This window comes from Castor canadensis, chromosome X, assembly GCF_047511655.1.
Source record: "Castor canadensis chromosome X, mCasCan1.hap1v2, whole genome shotgun sequence".
NCBI lineage: Eukaryota > Metazoa > Chordata > Mammalia > Rodentia > Castoridae > Castor > Castor canadensis.
This window is the reverse complement of record NC_133405.1, coordinates 101,628,487-101,653,462: the sequence shown is the minus strand read 5'-3', so window position 1 is coordinate 101,653,462 and position 24,976 is coordinate 101,628,487. Positions and strand designations below refer to the sequence as shown.

At 40.3% G+C, this 24,976-nt stretch overlaps 1 protein-coding gene across 2 annotated transcripts in view; it reads right to left on the bottom strand.

Annotated features, from left to right (window-relative positions):
* Positions 1–20,581, bottom strand: part of Dipk2b (divergent protein kinase domain 2B) — a 45,982-nt gene extending 25,401 nt beyond the window's left edge. For both annotated transcript variants that reach the window (XM_020164997.2, XM_074063474.1), the window contains exons 1-2: positions 20,217–20,581; positions 12,800–13,064 (exon numbers count right to left, since the gene is read on the bottom strand). In XM_020164997.2, the coding sequence (XP_020020586.2) occupies positions 12,800–13,064; positions 20,217–20,452 (501 nt within the window). In that variant the 5' untranslated portion in view covers positions 20,453–20,581. The remainder of the gene's footprint in view (positions 1–12,799; positions 13,065–20,216) is intronic.
* Between the last annotated feature and the right edge of the window lie 4,395 nt (positions 20,582–24,976).

Below are 24,976 nucleotides of genomic sequence, written 5' to 3'. Positions count from 1 at the left end.
TGGCCAGGGATGGTGAGCATTTTTTCATGTGTTTTTTGGCTATTTGAATTTCTTCTTTTGAAAAAGTTCTGTTTAGTTCAGTTGCCCATTTCTTAATTGGTTCATTGATTTTAGGAGAGTTTAGCTTCTTAAGTTCCCTGTATATTCTGGTTATCAGTCCCTTGTCTGATGTATAGCTGGCAAATATTTTCTCCTATTCTGTGGGTGGCTTTTTCAGTTAAGAGACCATTTGTTTTGTTGTGCAGAAGCTTTTTAATTTTATGAAGTCCCATTTATTCATCCTTTCTCTTAGTTGTTGAGCTGCTGGGATTCTATTGAGGAAGTCATTGCCTCCAGACTATTACTTCCAGAGTGTTTCCTGCTCCTTCCTATAATAACTTCAGAGTTTCAGGTCTGATATTTAGGTCCTTGATCCATTTTGAGTTGATATTAGTACCGGGTTATAGACATGGTTCTAATTTCAGTTTCTTGCAGACTGGTAACCACTTTTCCCAGCAACATTTGTTGAAGAGGCTGTCTTTCTCCATCGTATATTTCTGGCCCCTTTGCCAAAAATGAGGTGGGTATAGTGTGGATTCATATCTGGGTCCTCTGTTTTGTTCCACTGGTCTTCATATCTGTTTTTGTGCCAGTACCATGCTGTTTTTATTGCTATTGCTTTGTAATATAGTTTGAAGTCTGGTATTGTGATACCTCCAGCATTGCTCTTTTTGCTGAGTGTTGCCCTAGCTATTTGCGGTCTGTTGTGTTTCCAAATGAACTTTAGGGTAGATTTTTCAATCTCTGTGATGAAAGTCACTAGGATTTTGATGGGAATTGCATTAAATATGTAGATTGCTTTCGGTAGTATAGCCATTTTTACTATGTTGATTCTACCAATCCATGAGCACGGGAGATCTTTCCATCTTCTGTAGTCTTCCTTGATCTCTTTCTTCAGGAGTTTGTAATTCTCCTTGTAGAGGTCATTCACATCCTTTGTTAAATTTACTCCCAAGTATTTGATTTTTTTGAGGCTATTGTGAATGGAATTGTTTCCGTGTATTCCTTCTCAGTTTGTTCATTGGTGGTGTATAGAAAAGCTAATGATGTTTGTAGGTTGATTTTGTATCCTGCCACCTTACTGCAGCTGTTTATGGTGTCTAAGAGTTTTTGGGTAGAGTTTTTTGGGTCTTTAAGGTATAGATAGGGTCATATCATCTGCAAATAAGGATATTTTGACAGTTTCTTTACCTATTTGAATTCATTTTATTTCTTGTTCTTCCCTAATTTCTCTGCCTAGAAATTCCAGTGCTATTCCAACAAGACCCTTGTCTTGTTCCTGATTTTAGGGGGAATGGTTTCAGTTTTTCTCCATCAAGTATGATGTTGTCTGTAGGTTTGTCATATATAGCCTTTACAATGTTGAGGTACATTCCTTCTATTCCTAGTTTTCTTAGAGCTTTCATCATGAAGTGGTGTTGGATCTTGTCAAAGGCTTTTTCTGCATCTATTGAGATGATCAAGTGGTTTTTGTCTTTGCTTCTATTGATGTGCTGTATTACATTTATAGATTTGTGTGTGTTGAACCACCCCTGCATCCCTGGGATGAAGCCGACTTGGTCGTGGTGAATGATCTTTCTGATCTGTTGTTGGATTTGGTTTGCCATTATTTTATTGAGGATTTTTGCATCAATGTTCATTAGGGAAATTGGCCTGTAGTTCTCCTTTTTGGAGGTGACCTTGTCTGGTTTTGGGATGAGAGTAATATTGGCTTCATAAAATGAGTTAGGCAGTGTTCCTGCCCAATCTATTTCGTGAAACAGTTTAAGGAGAGTTGGTATTAGTTCTTCTTTAAATGTCTGATAGAATTCAGCAGTGAATCCGTCAGCTCCTGGACTTCTCCTTTTTGGGAGGCTTTTGATGGCAGCTTCAATTTCTTTTTGTATTATAGATCTATTCAGGTGATTAATATCCTCTTGGTTCAGTTTTGGGTGGTTGTAAATTTCTAGAAATCTGTCCATTTCTTTGAGATTTTCAAATTTAATAGAGTATAGGCTCTCAAAGTAGTCTCTGATGATTTCCTGGATTTCCGTGGTGTTTGTTGTTATCTCTCCTTTTGAATCTCTGATTTTACTGGTTTGAGTTTTTTCTCTCCTCAGTTTAGTCAGGTTTGTCAGGGGTCTGTCAATCTTATTTATTTTTTTCAAAGAACCAGCTTTTTGTTTCGTTGATTCTTTGTATGGTTTTTTTGTTTCTATTTCATTGATTTCAGCCCTTATCTTAATTATTTCTTTCCTTTTGCTTGTTTTGGGACTTGCTTGTTCTTGTTTTTCTAGGAGTTTCAGCTGTAGTGTTAGGTCATTGATTTGAGATCTTTCTGTCCTTTTGATATATGCACTCATGGCTATAAACTTTCCTCTATGACTACCTTTTCTGTGTCCCATAGGTTCCATTAGGTCGTGTTTTCATTTTCATTAACTTCCAGGAGCCTTTTAATTTCCTCTTTTATTTCATCAATGACCCATTGATCATTGAGCAATGTGTTGTTCAGCTTCCAATTGTTCGTGTGCTTTTTACTGCTGTTTTTGTTGTTGACTTCTAGTTTTAATGCATTGTGGTCAGACAGAATGCATAGGATTATTTCTATTTTCTTATATTTGCTGAGGCTTGCTTTGTGTCCTACGATATGATCAATTTTGGAAAAGGTTCCATGGGCTGCTGAGAAGAATGTTTATTGTACAGAAGTTGGATGAAATATTCTGTAGACATCAGCTAGGTCCATTTGATCTATGGTTTGATTTGTTTCTAGGATTTCTTCATTGATTTTTTGTTTGGATGTCCTATCTATTGGTGATAGGGGAGTATTGAGGGCTCCCACTACCACTGTGTTGGAGTCTATATATGTGCTTTTAGGTCCTTCAGAGTATGATTGGTGAAATTGGGTGCACTTACGTTGGGTGCATATAGGTTGATAATTGTTATTTCCTTTTGGTGTATTTCCCCTTTTATTAGTATGGAGTGTCCTTCTTTATCTCATTTGATCAAAGTAGGTTTGAAGTTTACTTTGTCCGAGATAAGTATTGCTACCTCTGCCTGCTTTTGGGGACCTTTGGCTTGGTAAATTTTCTTCCAGTCTTTTACTCTTAGCCAGTGCTTATTTCTGTTGATGAAGGTGGTCTCCTGTAGGCAGCAGATTGTTGGATCTTCCTTTTTAATCCAGTTTGCCAATTGGTGTCTTTTGATGGGGGAATTTAGTCCATTAACATTCAGTGTTAGTATTGATAAGTACGTGGTGATCCCTGTCATGTAGTTGTCTTTGTTGATTATGTGTAGCTGAATCGGTGTTACTCTTTCTTTTCTTGGATTTTCTTCTCCTGTGGTTTGGTATTGCCTGCCCTTTCATGGTTTTGTTTGCTTTTATTTTCTATGTGCAGAATTCCTTGAAGAATCTTTTGTAGTGGTGGCTTGGTGGTCATATATTGTTTTAGTTTCTGTTTATCATGGAACACTTTTATTGTTCTCTCCATTTTGAATGATAGTTTTGCTGGGTAGAGTATCCTAGGGTTGAAGTTATTTTCATTCAGTGCTTGGAAGACCTCACTCCATGCTCTTCTTGCTTTTAATGTTTCTGTTGAGAAATCTGCTGTGATTTTGATGGGTTTATCTTTGTATGTTGTTTGTTTTTTCTTTCTTACAGCCTTCAATAGTCTTTCTCTAGTCTCTGTAGTTATTGTTTTAATGATAATATGTCATGTGGTAGTTCTATTTTGGTCAGGACTGTTCAGTGTTCTGGAAGCTTCCTGTACCTGAATGGGCATAGTTTTCTCTAGATTTGGAAGGTTTTCTGTTATTATTTTGTTGAATATATTATGCATTCCTTTTGCTTGCACCTTTTCTCCTTCTTCAATGCCCATGATTCTCAAGTTTGGTCTTTTGATGGAGTCAGTGAGTTCTTGCATTTTCTTTCCACAGGTCTTGAGTTGTTTAACTAATAATTCTTCAGTTTGTCCTTTAATTGCCATTTCATCTTCAAGTTCTGAGATTCTGTCTTCTGTTTGTTCTAGTTTGTTGGAGTGGCCTTCCATTGTGTTTTGTATTTCTGTTTCATTCTTTTTTCTGAGGTTTTCCATATCATGGGTTACTTCCTCTTTAATATTGTCAGTTTTTGACCTTAATTTGTTTATCTCTCTGTTTATGGTGGTCTCGGTTTCAGTTTGGTGTTTATTTAGGGCTTCTATGATTTCATTTATTTGTTTTTGTGGTTTCTCATATTCTTTATTTTTGTCCTCTTGGAATTTCTTGAGTGCCTCCTGTATGTTTTGGTTGACCATCTCTAGTAGCATCTCTATGAAATTCTCATTAATTACTTGTAGGATTTCTTCTTTCAGAATGTTCTTGTGGGCTTCATTGGGTTCCTTGGTATAGTTTATCTTTGTTTTGTTGTAGTCCGGGTCTGGGTATCCGTTTTCTTCATTTTGCTCTAAATCCTACAGTACTTTATTTTTGGGTGGGGAATAGTTTCCTTCCCTTTTTCTTCTTCCCATATTTCCACTAGGTTATGTTTCTATCCCTAGACTTTGTGTATTTTAGTATTGGCTGGGTAACAATAGTGATACTAACCAAACCAAGAAAGAAGGATAAAAAACAGAGAGATGGAAAGATAAAAGGAATAGAGTAGTGAGGAGAAGAGAAAAAAATGGTAGAGATGGTGGATGATCAAACAGTAAACCAGGCAGCAAATCCCTTAAAGAAGGGAAAAAAATTAAAATTAAAAAAAAAAAGAAATCACTATTTCTGGAACAGTAGAATTGCAGTCTTAGTTGTTCTGATGCTAGTTCTTTAGCATCCAGACTTGTTTGTGTGTGTCTTTTAGGTAGGTTGGAGCCTTCCTTTGGCAAGTGGATGGTGGGTGGGATCCCATAGGTCTTCCGGTGGAAGCCTTTAGCTGAGTTGAAGTAGCAGGCCTTTGCAACTGTGGACTTGGTGTGCCTGAAGGGTGCAGGCCAGTAGAGTGGAGATCCTGTGTGTCTATGGATCCCCAGCTTGACAGGCTTGGAGGGTGCTGTCCAGCAGAACAGAGATCGTTCATGTGTGGGTCCCTGGCTTGGCTGGCCTTAGGGGCACAGGCTTGCGGAGTGAATAGTGTGCAGGGATGTGCAGATCTTGTGATTGTGGCCCAGCAGAGCAGAGATCTTGCAGGGCCTTGTATCTCTGGTGCAGTGGGCCTTGGGGGCATGTACTGGCAGAGCAGAGATCTTGCAGGGCTGTGCAGGCCTTGGGGGTGTGGCCAGCAAAGCAGAGATCGTGCAAGGCTGGGGGGCACGGTCCAGTGAAATGGAGTTCCTGCAGAGCTGTGCAGGCCTTGGGCATGTAGCTCAGCAGAGATCGTGCAGGGATGTGCAGGCCTGGGGGGAACGTGGTCTGGCAGAAATCGTAAATGTCTGTGGATCCCCAGCCTTAAGGGCTTGTCCCATGGAGATCCTGCGATTCTGAGGGGTGTGAGTTTGGGGTAGCACAATCCTAGTGGGGCAAAGGATCAGAGATCCCACAGCGGTGTGCAGAGCAGTGGCTCCGTGGGCCTATGGGGCAGGGCTTAGTCTGCAGTGCCTGCTATTCTTTTAGTATATGGTGGTGTGGAGAGGCCTTCCATGAGCTAGGGGTTCAGAGTGCTTATGTTTCAGCTCTCCCTGGTGCTTTACCTCAATCAAGCATGTCTCCAGCTTCTTATCAAAGTCCCTGGATCACGGAGGTCAGAAGGTCTGTGGCTGTGTTCCTGTCGCCATCTTGGATCTCTCCTTATTTTGTATTTTGAGACAAGCTTTCACTACCTTTGCCCAGGAACTCATCATCCATCTGCTTCTTCTAGTAGCTGGGATTACAGACTGGCACTAGCACACCCAGCCTCTCTTCCAGATCTTAAATGCTACAGTACAGAATGGCCACCTGCCCTGCCCCTCCCATTTTCAACCCTGGGATTCTTGCAATGATTTACAATTTTTCTCTGAGCAGCTTTTTCCTATTCATACATAACTTTGATAAAGTTTAATTTATAAATTAAGCACAGTAAGAGATAACAATAACAATATAAGACAATTATAACAGTATACTGTAATAAAAGTTACTTAAAACTTATGAATTGATTATTTATCAAATTTTCCACTTAATATTTTTGGACGTTGATGACTGAAGATAACTGAACTGAAACTGTAGTAAGTGATATTGTAGATAAAGGGAAGGAGGACTGTTGTACATCAGAATAAGGATAAGGAGCTATCAAAGAAAGACTTTCATAGCAAGAACAAAGGATGGCTTGACTTCTTTAAGAGGGGATTTGGCTGACTAACATATAAGATCAAAGACAGCTGAAAACCTTATAAGAGGAAACCTGCCTTGCATTGTCTGTCTCCATGATTGTTCAGGTTTCACTTAGGTTTTGCTGGGAGACTATCTCTATTCTGTATTTGAGTGTTATCTGGAAGAGACTCTTGGTGACCCATCTCACATCTACATTTCCTCTAGTCTTCTCTTGCCTCTTTTTTCCTTTTCAATTTGTCTGTGTTAAGACTGGGGAAGGCTTTCCCTGTGTCCTTTTCACTCATGAGATCCCTTGAGAATGATTTAAGAGTCACTTTAGTGAACAGACTGGATGATCTATTAATCCCTTTTCTATGAGTCTTTAATACAACGGAGGCCTGGAAATTAATAGATCAAATCTCCATTCCATTGTCACAAATGTGGGGTAAAAAGTCTCAGTAGTTCTAACCCTAAACAGATTCCATTATTCAAAATCTTAGTTGTTTCAACTCTTATCAACTTCATGATTGGAAGGAGAAAGTAAGTTGTAGGGACACTTGCATCCATCCCATAATATCTCTATAGTTTGCTCTCAAAACTCCTATGGACAACATACAGCACAGTGACTCCTTTCCAAGGGTCACAAGGAAGAAGATCTCATGATCTCATAGTCACCACGTACTTCTGATAGGGCTCTGATTTGGAAGACTATTCATCAAGGGACATGTGACCAATAATATTGTCTCATGTGGTACTGGCAAGGCACTTTTGGTTGCTTAAATTTCTTTTCCCATGAATAGTCATTTCATTTTTGATTTCAAGGTTAGATAAGTATGAAAACAATACAGCTGTTTTTCAGCATTAGTATAGTTATGCTATTATTTTTTAAAGTACTGCGATGTTTTAGAAGGGTGTTTGACTTAGTAGCCTGTGAGGAGCTAAAAAAAAATTATGGTCTGAGAAGTCACTTTGAATCCAATATACAGTTTGCATCTTCATTAAAACACTTTATCATAAACTGTCTTGTATCATAATGAGTTTACTGTGGTGTGTCTCCTCACTGGGGTGTCATCTTCCAGAGTGCAGAGATACTGTCCTGGCATCTTTGTGCCCTCCTAGTGCCTAGCATAGGTCCTGTGAATGCCTCTTAAATATTTCTGAGTTAAATTTAAGCAAATATTATTTTCCCTTGTTGGGTAGTTACATATATAGGCCTATATTTTGATTGCGTGGTTAAAGTGCAGTTTGGTTAAGTTGCTATTTACTCAATTCTATCTATTTAAAGAAATAATGGAGACCTAGGAAGTAAAAATGCCAGCTGTCCTTGTTCGAACAAAGCTTTAACACTCTATACTGCCATCTAGTGGGAGAAAAGGTTCCATGGCCATTTGATTCATTCTCGTTGGAGAATGTAACTGTTGGGAGTAAGGGCTGTGTTTAGGACAATGTCTTAAGCAGATATGATGGTACTTGAAGGGATGGGATGGGGGCATGATGAAGGATATGTATTTTTCTCTCATTAGCAACGGGCTTCCTAGGGTGCTTGCCCCTTTGCGTTTGGCTTAATAGCAGAGGAAGCCTTCTTTGTGGTTTTGTGAATAAGCACATCATGAAAAAACTCTGAGTGGTATTCTTGGCTCTGGTTCTATTTGTGTACTAGTAATTTAGGCTGTGGGACATTCCCATCTGAACAGTGCAGCTTTTAGAGGAGAAAAGTCACTCTTTTATTAGCATAAGTGCTACACACACACACACACACACACACACACACACACACTGCATTGTTTCATCCCCTTCTTGATTCTTGGTTCTGTCCTCCTCCTTGGCATCCCCTGCTGTAGCATCCTGTCTCTGGCTGTAGGGAGAGTGTACTTAAGACAAAGCTGCACGTGGCCACGCTGGAGGGAAGCCCTAGACTTTCAGGCTCAGCCTCTGATGATGGCTGCTGGGGCCTTTCTTCATCCAAGGGAACTTTATTTATTCATAAATAAGACTGACAGCCAAGGTTCCAATGCCCATAAACAAGTCAGATCCCTCCTCCCTTCAGTTTACTTTCATTTCTTTGATTTTTTTCTCCTCTCATCTCTGCCTTGCCACTTCTCTGAGCAAAGCCTGTTAGTCTCTTGTGGCCTCTCTTCGTCAATACCAACCTCTTCCCTCTCTCACAGACACACACACACACAAATAATTGAGGGCTCTGGCATGGATCCCTGTTGGCAAGTGGCTCTTGAGAAAATCAAGAAAAATCCACTTAAGTCAAGCACCAAGAGAATTCCAGGGGCTTGCTTGACTGGTAGGCTGAGCTGGCACTAGGCTATTTGGTATAAGTTGAAGGATGAGGCACATCTTCCTACCATTCACCTTATAATAGCTCTTCATTTGGTGCATGAAACTCCCATGTAATTATACAAAGATAATGATTTCCAAACCAGAAATTAGGACTCATGTGTGGTGAATTATCAGAAAAATAGGGCAGAGCTGTGTAGCCAAATCTGGAATGAATTGTCATGCAAAGATTTTGTCCCATTCCAGATAAGATCAAAGACAAAAGCTGTTTGAGAAGAATTCTGGGCCCACATCTGGATTTACTAAGGGAAGACACAAGGATGTACAGTTGTCCTCCAGCAATCATAAGTGATTGGTTCCAGGACCCTTCATGGATGCCAAAATCTGCAGATGCTCCAATCCCTTATATAAAATAGCATAGTACTTGCATAAAACCTATGCACCTCTACCTGTATACTTTAAACCATCTCTGGATGCTAAATGCTATGTAAGTAGTTATTAGGGAATAAATAATGTATTGTTTAGATAATAGTGACAAAGAAAAAAGTCTGTACGTGTTTAGCACTGACACAATTTTTAAAGATTTTTGTTGTAGTTGAGTCAGGAGCTCACTGTGTTGCCTAGGCTGGTTTTGAACTCCTGAGCTCCAGAGAATCTTTTGCCTCAGTCTCCCGTGTAACTAGAACTACAAGTATGCAGAACCATAGAATATTTTTATCTGTGGTTGGTTGAATTCACAAATGTGGATGCTGCAGATAGGGACAGTTAGCAGTATTAGGAAGGTCCAAGACAGTCATGATGGACTAGTGGAAATATTTGCAATATTGGCTTCATATTCAAATAGTTTCTTGGAAGGCTAACAATGAAATAAATGCAACTAGATATTAACATCATGGCATGGATCAAATTATTGGGTTAGTTGCCCATCACGTGGATCTAAGAGAATGGAGTCACAGGATACGCTAGGTTTTAAAAAATGACTTATCAATCTAAAATTAACATAACATAAAAGTCACCCCTTTAACCATTTAAAAATGTACAGTTCTGTGGCTTTTAGTACATTCACAAGGTTGTGTGATCAACACAACTACCTCTAATTTCAGAACCTTTTCATCACTCCCATATTGAGCAGTCCACTCCTGATTCTCCCTGCCCCCTGGCTCCTGGCAATTACTAGTCTGTTTTTTGTCTCTATGGATTTGCTTATGTTGGCCATTTCCTTATAAATGGAATCATGTGTGGCCTTTTGTGTTTGGCTTATTTTACTGAGCATATTTTCAAGGTTCAACCATGTTGCCCCATGAATTGGTACCTCTTTCTTTATCATGGCTGAATAATATTTCATGTATGCATACAACACATTTTGTTTATCCATTCATCAGTTGATGAATAATTGTGTTGCTCCCACTTTTTGGCTAGTATGAATACTGCTGTTGTGAGTATTCACTTCCAAGTTTTTGTTTGAACTCTTGTTTGTTTTTAATTCTCTTGGGTGGGTAGGTGAGAGTTTTTTTCCTGCCTTTGGTGAAGACACATTTATTTGAAGCTTTCTGATGGGCGAATTATGCAAAGAAGAAAAGAGGAGGAGTTTAGTTGCTGCCCAGATGAGGCCTGGGAGTAGGAAAGAGTGTGAAGGCTGTGGAATCCCGAGGGCAAAGGATCTCTAGAAAGGAAGATAGGAAAGGTAGAAGATGGTGCCAGAAAGGAATAATTGATCTTGATGGATAAAAGAAGAATGGAGTTTATCCAGACTTATAAAATGGCTGGTTTTTATAAGGAAGGGGAAAATCTGGTGGGGATGAAAAGATAGGTTAGGGGAGAGCCAAACTAAAGTGAAATGGTTATGGTTTGGTCTGCCTAGTCAGGATGTTGTTTGGGCAGAAAGAAGGGAAATGTATTTAGCTGCATATCAAGCACAAGATGGCAAAATAAATAGAGAAAATTTGAACACAATAAATTAACAGGACACACTTATTACAAGAATGAGCCCGTGTAGACTGGTAGAGTGGCTCAAGTGGTAGAGCACCTGCCTAGCAAGCGTGAGCCCTGAGTTCAAACCCCAGTTACCATAAAAAAGAATGCTCCCATGCATTTCTATAGTGATAGATTTTTTTCCTAAGACATCTTCATATCTATAAATTCATTAGAATGAGTGAATCAGGTAGAGCAGGTACCATTCACTGCCATTTGAGAAACAAGAAAAGGCAAGCCCAGAACCTGATGACAGAAGACATTCAGTCAGAGTTTGTTAAGTAAATGAAGCAGAGCCATTTAAGTAAAAGAATGTCAGAGCAGGGAGGGTCTTTGAGGTCATTCAGAAGCCCTTCTCCCACCCGATGTTTGGAGGAGGAATGCCAGAGCAGAGTGAAGCCCTGGGCTTAAATCCAAGGTTAACTAGTCAGTGAATGAAGAATCCAAGTGAGTAATTTGTCTCTTATTCCCATACAGTGCCATCATAACATCAACTACATTGCTTTGAGGTGATTTTTGCTCCTGTCTATTTCCAAGCTACTAGGGGTGGAGCTTGTGTTTGACTCATCTTTGAAACCCCAGGATGTAGCACAGTTGTTGAAACTTGTGGAATGGATGAATGGGAACCAAAAGTGCTCAGTTCTTCCTATGTCTCTGTGTCATCTTTTCATTCTATCACTATTCCATCCATGCCAGTAGTGGATTGAATGAGGTCTACTCACATTCGGGAGGGCAATTTGCTATAGCCAGTCTAATCCGATCCAGAACACCTTTACAAACACTCAGAATACTGTGGGCAACTGGTGGCCCAATTAAGTTGACATATAAATTAGCCATCATGCCACAAAACCTAAGAGCAAAGCCAAATGGTCTTATTAAATGGGTGAGATACCTAGGAACAAGTGAGTCTTCTTCTCTCCATCTCCTTTATCCTTTTTGTCGGGGGGGATTTTTTTTTTTTTAGTGGTACTGGGGCTTTGCGCTTGCTAGGCAAGTGCTTGACCACTTGAGCTACACTCTTAGCCCTTTTTTATTTTAGTTTGTTTTTTTAGATAAGATCTCCCTCTTTTTTGTTCAGGCTGGCTTTGGGTCATGATCCTCCTACCTCTGCCTGCTGAGTAGCTGCAGTTACAAGTGTGTGCCACCATACCTGGTTGGTGATTATTTTTTGAGACAGGGTCTCACTAAGTAACCCAGGCTGGTTTTGAACTTGCTATGTAGCTCAGGTTGGGCTCAAACTTGTGATCTTCCTGTCTCAGTGTCCAAGTCCTGAGATTATACAGGTACACCACTAAGTCTGGGTTCATGTCCTTCATCTTGAAGAGGTCACAGGAGGGCATGTTAGTGCTCAGAACTCACCAAAGGAAGCCTTAGGTGCCCACATGAAAGAGATATTGGTCCAAGGAGTGTGAGAAGCTACCTTTGCATCACCACGATAAGGTCAGTTTAAGTCCTCCAGCCTTACCATGGCAGGAAGGTTAGGGGGAGCCTCTTTCCACCTTTGCTGAAGGTGAACTACATTCTAATCCTCAGGTGGGGCATCTTCTTCTCCAAAGGACTCAGCTGAATGCATGTGAGGTCTATGGCTATGCTGGATGACAGTGGAGATGACAATTTGGTGGGAACCAATGCAAGATATGATGGCACCAACAATGTGCTGAGATTCCCAGAGCAGTGTACTGGCAGGAATGAGTGCAGAGCTCTGAGATGGGAAGAGGTGCTGTATTATCACAGTCTGCTTCTGTAATGAACAAGATTTGGCTCTTCTTTACAGTGGGAGATAGAAAAAGGAGCTGATTTTCAAAGTAGGCTCTCTGTATTGTGAAAGGGGATGTATATATGTATAGGAGCTTCTATAGCAGGATGCTCACCTGGCCTGGGGATTGGTGAAGGCAGCCAGGGGAATGTTGCAGGTGAGTTAAACCCTGTCAGGGAGGTGGTCTGGTAAGAGTCATATTACCAGATCTTTAGAGTAGACATGGGGTCTGAATATTTCTCAAACAATTGCCAAGGGTCTCATGAAAGAGAATGGCGGATGACAATGAGATAGGGTGTTATAAGGAAATCCTGATTAGCTCCTGTCTTTTCACAAACTCTCTGTTTTATGACAGTGTTTGGTCAAATTTTGGATAGACTCAACCTTTTCTTTTTGTCAGAATGAGGTGTGAGATAGACATGGACCTCTCTCTCTCTCTCCCTCTCTTTCTTATCCTCCCTTCTTTCCTCCCTCTCCTTCCCTCCCGCCTCTGTCCATGACCTACACACTCACCTGTACCAGGTCTGGTGTGAGACGCTTGGCCTGCAGCCATTTCTGGAACCTCCCTGTTTTCCGTAGGATGCGCTCAATGCTGCAAGTCTTGGAAGCTGATGCGGACGCACAGATCCTCCTGTCTGAGATCTCATTTTGGTACTTACTGACCAGCCTAGAGATCTCCACAGGGCGCCAGGTTTTGGAATCATCTGAGTAATTTGCAGGGTAAGAAGGCAAGTAGTCAGGAGGCAGTCTGAGGTGGGAATCCAGTGAGTTGTCAAACCTGTTGAAAGAATAATCCTTTTACTATTGACCTGTGAGCGGGAGGTCAGCAGAACTGAAGGACAGAGAGATGGGACAGCAGTCTGCCCGATTCATTTCTCTTCCTTAGATTGAAGTTTTCAAAACTCATTTTATGAGAGGGCTATTTTTATTTCCTCAAACTTAGGGAAGTACAGTTGTGATGTCAGAAAAGGTGAGAGAGGTGTGGGTCATATAGAAACTGTCTTCTTCCCTCAACGTGTACACAAGGACTAGCTATGTCCTTCTGAACTTCTAATCCATGCAAAAGATGGTAGCTTTACACATACTGACACTTTTGATTCTTATCATGCCCCACTCCTACTTTATAGGTGTGGAAACTGAGGCTTATAGTGCTTAAGTACCTTGCCCAAGGTCAGAGAGTACATAACCAAGCAGGGGTATCTGTCAGCAAACCCCGTCGTTGTTCCCCTTCCTTGTACTGGTTGCCCAAACCACCCATTCTCTAACCAATGCCCGGATTTTGGAACCATAGTTCTCAAAGAGGCTTTTGGGCTAGCACTGGGAAGACTGCTGCCTCTCTATATCCAAACCCAAGGAGCCCCATCAATTTGGCTTTTAATCCAAAGACTTAAGTCATCAGCACCAACCAAGTCTCAGGCAACCATGGCTGCTGAATGATTACCAAATCTGAAGCTATCTAGGCTCCAGGAGGTATGTAATTGTACACAAGGCCTGGTCAGTTTTTAATCCTCAGGGGAGAGGCACTGCCCTATTATTGCCTGCCAACTTCCTAGGCCCTGTGGTTACTTTATCTCTGTAGTCATTTCTCCAGCTGTGTGCTGACATTTCCATTAGGGAAGAGTGTTAAATTGCCTATTGATTTACATATGAAAAATTACTTAGAAAAAAATCTGCCCTCATTATTATTAATTAAGGGTCACACTGCAAGTGAAATTGAGGTTATATAATATATTACATATTTAATTTAAATGAGAATCTTTAAATTCTTACTAGTGGGCACTATTGCACAACCCCATGATAAGGAGTTTTGGGTAACATGTTTTGGAAGGATCAGCATTTTGATGAGCCCCAAACCCTAGATTGTTTTCCCATTTACAAGGCACAACTTTACCCTAAGAGACTGCAAGCTTTTGCTACTGTTTTTTCCCTCATTTTGTTTGTTTATTTATTGATTGATTGATTGAGTTGGGGGTAGAATCCAGGGCCTTGTGAATGTTACGCAAACGCTGTGCTACAGAGCCATAACCCCAACCCTTTCCTATTGTCTTGATGGTAAGGCAAACTACACAAAAACTTGCAAAGGCAAAGAGGTCAAGGGACTTGTCCAGGGAGCTGGAGACCCTCAGTCTCTGAGTCTCCAAGGAATGTTCTAGAGCTCTGCCCTCCCTTGTTTGGAAAGGTGTTTCAACAGAAACTGTCAGTAATAAACTTCTGTAATGCAATGATTTGCATTGTGCAATGGAAGTAGGCCCAAGGAATTCTAAAAAGATGAAACACAGTAAACTTGTAATTAGTCAATTTTACTCAAAGTTTCAGGACAACCATGGAAAAGTGTCCACCCCTCTGGGAGGATCAGGAAGGGCCCAGGAAGCCCTGTCTGCTTGTTTCCTGTGGCCGTTCTTGCTTGTGGAGTTTTAACTGTACATAGGACTAAGGATTTACAACTAGGTGGCTCTTTTAGGTAATGATAATAGTAACACAAATTTATGAAACACTTAAGCGTGCCAGTCACTTTGCTAAACACTTTATGTGTACTAATCTATTTAATTCCTTCAATACATCCATGAGACTGATACTATTATTAACCACACAGATGAGGAAACTGAGGCACAGAATGGCTACATCATTTGCCCAAGGTAGCATAAGTAGGAATTGCAGAAAGTGTCATTCAAGGCTCCAGATCTCACAACCTTCACCACTTCCATCACTATTTCTCTGTCATCCTATGAATTAGCTCATGGGAACAGATTGATAACGTTATTATGGATTAGAGCTGACAAGATCCTGAAAGTTTATTTTGTCCTTGCTCCTATTCGTATCGTGTTTAGCGGATGAGAATATTGAAGGTAGAGCATTTATGTGACTTGTGTCTTGTCTGAAGAATTATAGACTATCGGTGGTGCAGGGAGGCAAATTTGCAGGCTACTGTTCACCCAGTTGGTGGAACTTGGGGAAGAGACATCTTACCCTGTGGGACAAGCTCATTGTCCTTTTTTTTTTCCTTCCCACCTCCTGTGGTGACTCTGCTGAGAAGATTTGGTAGGTGACGCACAGGTTCAGTGATGGCTCAAGGCACTCCATAGGACTAACTGAGGCAAATATACAGGTTCTTCCCCATTCAAAATGTTAATGCATTTATTGCATCAAATAGGAAATGTGTATTCTTACACTATTGGTCATCTATTTAATTGAATAGAAGAATGTCAGTGAGAAAATGGGCCCTGCTTTTTATTTGACAAATGTTAATATGCTGGAATTTGGAAAACTACAAAACAGAGCCAGCTTTCTCATCTTCCTTTTGAATTGAGATAACAAGCATCATTGAAGTGAGGCTGACTGAATTCTGTATTGCATTAAAAGATGGACAAGTAAGATCACAGTTTCTTAGACATAAGAGGAAGCATCAAAGCCAACACTCCAAGCTTTTCAAAATGGAGAGTAGGCTGGGTGTGGGGCAGAAAGGTTCAGCACTGGAATTCAAATGAAATGTCCTCTTTCCTTGCATATAGACATGCCTTCTTAAATATTTCTTGCCTCTTTTCTCTATTCCCCAGCACTGCACCAAAAACCCCAAAACATCCACCATCTTTCTAGGCCCATGCCTGATGTTCCTTTTACAAGCTTACTGTGGTCTCACCACACCACTGGTTACTGTTGGATAAGCTGCATTCTTTTTGGCCTAAGTAATTCCAAAATACTGTCATCAAGTACCCTTATCTCCCACCTCATGCACAATACTGATCACGTAGATCCTCATGGATCCTCCCAGTTGGTGTGACCCCCAGAATCTCACTTCTAGGTATATCAATAGGCAGAGTATATCAATTTGGTTCACTCACTTTCCTAGCTTTCTTCAATGTTTTTATTCAGGTTGCAAAAGACAACGCAGAATGCATGGGAAAACTGGTACAGAAAAAATTCAAACTTTCAGCAGTCAGTGGCTGAGTATGGGAAGCCTCTGATATATCACTAGCATTCTTACCAAAGAAGATAAAGGAAAGAAGGACAGGTAGTGTTCATCTGTGAATCATGGGTCTTCAGTGTACCCAGTTAGTCTGGGTAGCCCATCTGTTGTTTGGATTCCTGCATTTTCCAATTTTTAGCAAGGACCAGGGATGGAGTGCTCACGCTGGCCTAGAGCATTACAGCCAAACTTCTAAGACTTTGGGATGGACTTTCTGAGGTATAATGAGAGTCATTTTTAAAAAGTAGAGAAATGTTCAGAGACAAAATCAACACAAACATTATAAACAGACACACCATTAGAAAGAGAGGCAAAGGTGAGCGGGGAGAGGCTGGGCATGTAGCTCAGTGGTATAGTGCCTGCCTAGCATACACAAGGCCCTGGCTTCCATTTCCAGCAGAGAGAGAGAAAGAGAGAGAGAGAGAACAGAGAGAGAGAGAAGAAGGAGGAGGAGGAGGAAGAGGAAGCAGAAGAAGAAGAAGAAGGAGGAGGAGGAGGAGAAGAAGGAGGGGAAGAGCATGAACCTTTAGGGCTGGTGGGGTGGCTCAAGTGGTGGAGTGCCTGCCTAGCAAGAGGGAGGCCCTGAGTTCAAACCCCAATACCACCACAAAAAAAAGAGTGTGAACCTTTAGACAATTTAGCAAAGAAGGAACACAAATGGCTGATAAATCTGAAAAAAATGTTTGACATGGAAGAAATGTAAACTAAAATATAATTAATATTAAATTAATGTAAATTATACATATTGGTATTAATCAATATATTTGACATACAAATTATATGATATATAATTAACATACAATACTAATATAATGTATAAATGACATAATACAAAAATAACACTAATATAATTAACATATAATACTAATATAATACTTTATATAGTTAATATATAAAATGTATAAATATTATTTACTTGACATATTATAATAAATTAATATTAATAGTAAATGTTTGTGAGTGCTCAAGAAGTGAGCTCTATAGGTAGAAGTATCCATTTGAAGATATATATACACATACATAACTCCTAAAATTTGCCCTTTTTTGATGTTCCACTTTTTTTTTATAACTTTTTGATAGGGAATTAATAATATAGGTGCACAAAATGTCACCACAAATGTTCAACATAACATTGGTTATAATTCTGAAAAGTGGAAAAAGTCCTAGTTGTCTCATCGTAGTGATTAATTACATAAATTATACTTGTTTGATGTAATTGAGTATCATGAAGCCATTAAAAATCAAATCATGGAAAATATTTAATCATGTGGAAAGGGGTTCATAATATATAGTTGAATAAAAGCTCACAGAAGATAAAGAAAATGTAGTATATATATATATACATATATATATACACACACACATATATACAATGGAGTATTATTCAGCCATAAAGAAGAATGAAGTTATGTTGTTTGCAGGAAAATGGATGGAACTGGAGATCAGAGTGTTAAATGTCATAAACCAAACTCAGAAAGACAAATAGTTCAAAATACAGACCTAAAATGACATGATTGTAAAAGGGGGACTGGTTTTTGGGAGACCAACAGATGGGGGAAAGGAAAGTGTGACAGGGGGTCAACATTACAGAAATACATTTTATATATTATGAAAGTAGCATAATGTAATCCCTTGTTAAAAAGCAAGGAGAGGGGTTAAGAAAATAACATAGATGGGGTGAATTTGATGAAACTACATTATAAGCATGTTATAAATATCATAATGAAACCCCTTCGTACAATTCATTTAAATTAAAATTAAAAGGTTTAAATTTAAAAGGGTTCCAAGAGAGCGTGCAAGTACGATCATGTTTTTGTTGAAAACATTTCTTAATTCATTCTTAGAAAAAGTGTTGCACCAATATACAGCTCTGAGAGGCGATCTTGGGGAAGGAATCATATGTGATTTTTATTCTGTGTTTTCCTTTATCAATATTCTTAAAAATTCTAAAATTATCAGGTACCACATATATAATAATAAAAAGTTATTTATAAAGTACTGAGAAGTCTTCTAAACAAGTCCACATTGTCAGACTCTCTCCTTGTCTCCCTCCGCCCGTTTGTGCTGCGGATGAACTCTGCACACTTCCCTTTCAAGCACATGTGGAGAATGGATCTTAGAGAAGTGAAATAATAGCCTGAACTTTAATGGAGCACAAACCCACTTAGGGCAATGCCTTCTGAATTTGGCCAGTACTTACCTGGTGAGAAAAACTTCACTCATTGTCACTTGGTGAAGAGGGAGGATGGGAACTCTTCAGCTCAATCCCTTAATTTCTCTCCCTCCTAGTTTAAAATATATCCATATTTTCATTGCCTTGGTTCCCCAAGGAATCAATACCATTTCACTTGTGTTTTTGCTCCTCTTCATTTGCTGGATCGGACACTTTTGAGTTCACATTCAACGTCTCTATCTTTATTTCCTTTCACACAGAGTCAGTCAACAAACTGTGTAGTTGATAATCTCTCTTTTGGACTATGAGAAGTGGTCTCACTGCCCCTGACAACAGCCCAAGTCTATCCTGCACACTGCTTTCAGTGAGATCTTCCTGAAACATGGGTCTCACCTTCCCCTTTCCAGCTTAACACTTTTGCCATTGCAGACCATAAGAACTGCCCCAACTGGGGCTCTTTCAACTTTTCCACATTTAAAGATGAATTTTAAAAAAAAGGCTTAACAAGAAAAGTCCATATCCACTCCCTAAAATACTTAAGATCTCTTAAATTTAGCATTTTCAATTGGTATTTTCTATTTATCATTCTCTTTAGTAATTTGGTTGAATAATCAAAAATGTCTTTGGTAATATGGATCGGTAATAAAATCATTGTTTCTGCCTTTTATTTGGTCACTGAATCTTACAAGCACCAGTTAGGGTCTTGGGGGCGGGTAGAGGAGAAGGGGGTTTTAACAAAGGGTCTGTGGTACTGAAAATGTTGGGAACCACTGATCCACAGGTTAAGATCTCAATTCCTTGACACAGCACTCAAGGTTCCCTGCCTCCTCCTCTGCCGTGCCTCATATACATCCAGTGCTCCCGCCATTAAGCACCTCTCTACTCTTCCCACCCCTCTGTGCCTTTGCTTAAGCTGCTTCTGCCTAAGCCTTTCCCTTGCCATGGAATTTGAGGCCATCCTTTAAGGGCTAGTTGAGAATTCTTCCCCTCAGAAAAGCCTTTTCCCAGTTCCCATTTGAAATTAACGTCCCCTCCTTGGAGCTCCTGGGGGTCCTTTACACTGGCCTGCATCAGACCAAGCCTTATCATTTGTAACATGGCTCCCACCTCCTGACCCACTGGAGGGCACTGACCAGAGTTATAGTGGCTGTCACCACAACACCTGCTGGGTCTTAACCTTGGTAAAAGCTCACTGACTTTGTGTTGATAGTTTTGAATTTCAGTGTGTGGTGACAGCCATGTGCAGCACAATCTACTAAACACCAATTTTCCTCTGATTTAATGTCACACAACAGAAAGCTGGCTCTGAAACTTTACAGCAAACTGTCCTGGTTTGTATCCCAGATCTGCCACTTATTAGGAGGTGCTCTATGTCAAGTCACTTAATCTTGCTGCATCTCAGTTCACCATCTGAATAACGGGTGCAAAGTACTAACAACCAGATGGTTCCAAGTATCTGCCACATAGAGGGCTTGCTATAAATTTTATTCCCCCACCACGAGAAATGAACGTGGAAAACTCAACAGCCCAGGCCACTCCATTCATAGAAAAGATAATGTCAAGTTTTCATTTCAAAAGGAGCCTTTGGATTTAGCATTTAAGGAAGGAAATTTGGCTTCAGCCCTTCTGTCCTACCCACTCCAACTCCAATCTGTTACCACTTTCATTAAATGATTTTGTTTCAGCTCCCACCCATAAATTACATCCCAGTTTATTTTCAAGAAACTCCTGGACATCTTCACATGGAGGGAACAGAATTTTGCCCCTCAGAGTTATTTGATGGAGAGTCTGACCTTATTTCTTCTTTAAAGAACTTCTTGCAAATAGATGTTCCGATGCAGGCATTGCATTTATCAAGACCGAGGAAAGTCCTTCCCAAATTGTAGCTGCTTCTGACTCGGGACACCAGAGAAGGAGAGGGAGAAGCTGGCAAGGAGGAACAACAGCTCAGGAATGAGACCCACATCAGCAGCAGGGCCAGCCAGGCTGGGTGGAGGGCGCCAGCTTGAGGCACCAGCTGGGGCTCCATCCTGGGCTCTGGGCTGTGGCTGCGGCCTCCAGCTGCCCACTCAGGGCTGCACAGGGGAGGGCTTGACCGGAGAGGAAGCTGTCAGAGGCAGCTGGCTTCAGGGTGCAAAGCCCATCCCAGCCTCCTAGGTTTCTGTCTAAGGATGCTGAGGAACTTGGGGCTAATGAGGCTGGGCAGTTGGTGAGGAAGTCCATGGAGGATGCTGATAACAGTGTTTCCAGAGTCATTCTTCCTCTGCCTGGGGTTGCTGCCTCAGCCTGGGGAGGGGCTCACTGGCAGATTTCGGAAAGGACAATGGTCACAGCTTCCCTGTGTGGTCCTTTCAACAAACACAGGATATCCCAGCTGGGCAGGAAAGGTTCATGCAGGATGTGTGTCTGACCTAGGTTCCACCTGGGAGTTTCAAAGAATCTTAAAGGCCTCCGCCCTCCACTGTTTTAAGTTTGGGTATATCTGTCCCTATGGATCTCTCACACACACACACACACACACACACACACACACACACACACACACACCAGTTTCTTCTCCCTCTGCACTGGGTAATTTGTCATGGCACTTAACCAGCCGTACCTCTCCCATGTTCACCATATTCCACTGTGAAATAACTAGAGCTAGTTTGCCGGACATTAAGTAGCACACTGAACACTGATTTGAAAGGTCAGGGCTTTTTGCTGCTGAGGGAATGAAAACCCCTGGTTATTCCATTTTCTCCTGCTGGTCTGAGAACAAGAGAGGGGAAAACCTGGTGGCCTCTGTGTCTTAATGAGGGGAGCACCAGAGAGAGCCCTCCTGCCTGCAACTAGCAGTATCCATCTCTTTCCCCCAAGCCTGAAAGCCCCTCTATTCTTTACAGCCTTGCCTCACATCTCAGCGGCTGGCCTGACTCGGGAGGATTTAACTGCCCAGAATTGCCATCCTCTGCACGCCCAGATGAGGCTCACAGCATGGAGCAGATGGGAGTGCTGATTTGGGAACAGAGTCTGTGAGGACCAAATCATGGAAGGCAGTTCCCCTGTAGGGCAGGGAGAAGGGAAAAGTGGTGTGAGAAGGAGTGTCAATGGCCTCAAGAGCAGTGGTGAGGTTTGCTAAACATCTGTGATAGTTCTCTGATGATTAAGCATGTGCCTATTAGCCATCTTTTTGTATCCTCCTTGGTGAAATGTCTGGTTGCATTTTTTTTTACTGTTGAATTTTTATTGTTAAATTTTGAGACATACATATACCCATATGCATACATACGCACATACATACATGTATACATACATAGTAGCCCCTACGCCTTTGTGGGATGTAGTGCTGTAGTTTGGATCTGGAATGTCCTTCAAAGGCTCATGTGATAAAGGATTGGTTTCTAGTCCATGGAGTTGTTGGAAGGTGGGGGGATACTTTAAGAGGTGGGGCCTAGTGGGAGATCTTCAGGTCACTTGGGGACATGTTCTTGAAGGGGATTGTGGGACCCTGGGTTTCATCCTCTTCCTTGTTCTTTTGCTTTCCCACTATAAGGTTTTCTGCCACCATGTGCTCCTGCCATGATGTGCTGCCTTGCCACAGGTCCTGTTGAGTCAACTGACCATGGACTGAAACCTCCAACATTGTGAATCTAGATAGACCTTTTCTAAGTTGATTTTCTCAGGTGTTTGTTATAATAATGGAAAGCTAATTAGCACACGTGACTTGCAAATTTTTTTTGGTGATACTGGAGGTTGAACTCAGGGCCTGTGTTGCTAGGCAGGCACTCTACCACTTAACCCACACTCCCAGCCAGCCCTTTTTGTTTTAGTAATTTTTTAAATAGGGTTTCATGTTTTCTGCCCAGGCCTGCCTGGACTGTGTTCTTCTTCTTTATAAGTGGGTGGCACTTGCCACCTACCCAGCTTTTATTGCTTGAAATGGGGGGGGGGTCTCAACTTTTTATCCAGGCTGGTCTCAAACTGTGATCCTCTCAATCTCTGTCGCCACAAGTAGCTAAGATTATAGGTGTTAGCCGCTGTACCCTGCTTCTCTTTCATATTTATAACAGTCTTTTGCAGAGCAAAAATTATGAATTTTGCTAATGTCCAATTTGTCAGTTTTTCCTTTTATGGATCATGCTTTTGATTTCAAGTGCGATCAAAGAAAAACTTAAGCACATTTAAATTTTAAAGAGTTTATTTGAGCATTCCACTCATTCATTAATCAAGGCAGCACCATATCTCAAATTACTAGTATTTTCCTGTGAGGGACAAAAGGGGGAAACCTTTATAAAGTGTTTGCAGAAACAAGGAAAAGATAATTTTTATTAACATATATTAATTGTACAAAGGGGTTTCTTGTGATATTTCCACACATGCTTGTGATGTACTTTGACCAAATTTACCCTCTCCATTACTCTTTCTTATCCTCCCTGCCCCCTTTATAACAGTGTTTGCTGGGTTTCATTATTGGCATAATTGTATAAAGTGAAGGGTTTCATGATGATATTTCTATGTGTATATGATGTACTTTGATCATATTCATCCTATTAGATTTTTTTATTGCCTGCCCTTTTTGTGATTTAATGGGTTTCATTAATCTTTTTTCATACATGCAAATCATATACTTTGATTATATTCATCTCCTATTATCCTCTCTTTTTGCCCTCACTCCTCCCACTGGTCAAGGACAACAATTTTGATTAGAGTACAAAGTCCCTAGTTAGAGGTTAGTTGATGGTTTCTGACTGGTACTGTTTCTTTCCTTCCTCCCTTCCTCCCTCCCTCAGTTCCTTTTTTGCTTCCTCCCTTCTTCCCTTTCTTCCTTCCATTCTTTCTTCTTTATTTGTGTGTGTGTTTGTTTTTTTGAGACAGGGTTTCACTATATAGCCCAGTCTGGCCTATAACTCATGATCCTCCTGCTTCAGATTTTCAAGGTCTGGGAAAGCCTTGAGCCACCATGCCCAATTTCTGATTGGTGCAGGTGCTAATTTCAGTTTACCATTTACATTGGGCTTTTGTTTGTTCATGCAGAAATTTTAAGTGCCAGAGCTACTCCATCTAATTGTCTCCCAAACGCATTTTTTTGTTAACAAGAACTCTGCCTAGTCCTAGGACCCAAAGATTTTTTCCTATGGTTTTGTATAAATGTTTCATATTTTTAGTTTAAATCTATGATCCATTTTAAGGTAATTTTTGCATCAGTTATGAGGTTAGGTCAACGTTCATATTCGTTCATATTTTCATCCAACAGTTCCAGCACCATTTGTTGAAAAGGCTGTCTTTTCTCTGTTGATACTGCTTTTGAACCTTTGTAAAAATCAGTTGTTCATACTTGCATGTGGCTATGGATTATCTGGACACTCAATTTCATTGATATATGTGTTTATTCCTCTGTTAATACCACACAGTCTTAATTTCCATGGCTATATAATAAATCTTGAAATTGAACAGAGGGATTCCTACCAATTTCTTCTTCTTTTTCAAAGTTGTAATAGCTTTTTAAATTCACCTGACTTTTCATATACATCTTAGAATAATCTTATCTATAGCTATAGAAATCTTACAGAGATTTTTAATAGGAATCTGGTTAAATCTGTATATCAATATGAGGAAAACTGATCTCTTTACTATGTCACGTCTTCAAATCTGGGAGCTGCATATATTTCTCCACTTGGTTAGATGTTCTTTAAGTTTTTTTTGGAGCTATTGGGGTTTGAACTCAGGGCCTCACACTTGCTAGGCAGGTTCTCTATCACTTCAACCACACTTCCAGATGTCAGTAATTTTCAATAAAATACTACATTGTTAAAAACTATACAGTCATTATGCTGTATAATATATTCCTTAACTTATTCTTGCTATCTAACTGAAAATTTGTATCACTTGACCAACATCTTTCCAACGTGTCTCCCCCCACCACAACCCTTCCTACCTCTGATAACTTACTGTTTCTACCCTCTGCTTCTATCAGTTCAGTTTTTTAGACATATATAAATGTTGTTCTATACCTAATTTATTTAACTTAGCATAATATCCTTCAGGTTCATCCATGTTGTCATGAAGGTTGTAAGCCTTTTAGGAGGAAAACTAGTATTCCATTGCATATCTAGCTCACACTTTCTTTATCCATTCATAAGTTGATGGACACTTAGGTTGATTTCATATCTTGGCTATTATAAATAGTGCTGCAGTGAATATGGGATTGCATATATCTCTTTGACATACTGATTTCATTTCTTTTGGATATATACCAATAAGTGGGACTGCTGGATCATATGGTAGCTCTATTTTTTATTTAGGAGGAACCATCATATTGTTTTCTAAATGGCTGTATCCCCACCAACAGTGTGCAAGGGTTTTCTTCCACACTGTTGTCTTTTTCAACACTTGTTATCTTTTGTCTTTTTGATAACAGCCATCTTAACAAGTTTGAGGTAGTATTTAATTGTGGTTTTAATTTGCATTCACTGATGATTAATGGTGTTGGGTATCTCTTCATATATCCATTATTCATATGTCTTCATTTGAGAAATGTCTGTTCAGGTTCTTTGCTCATTTTTATTAGGTT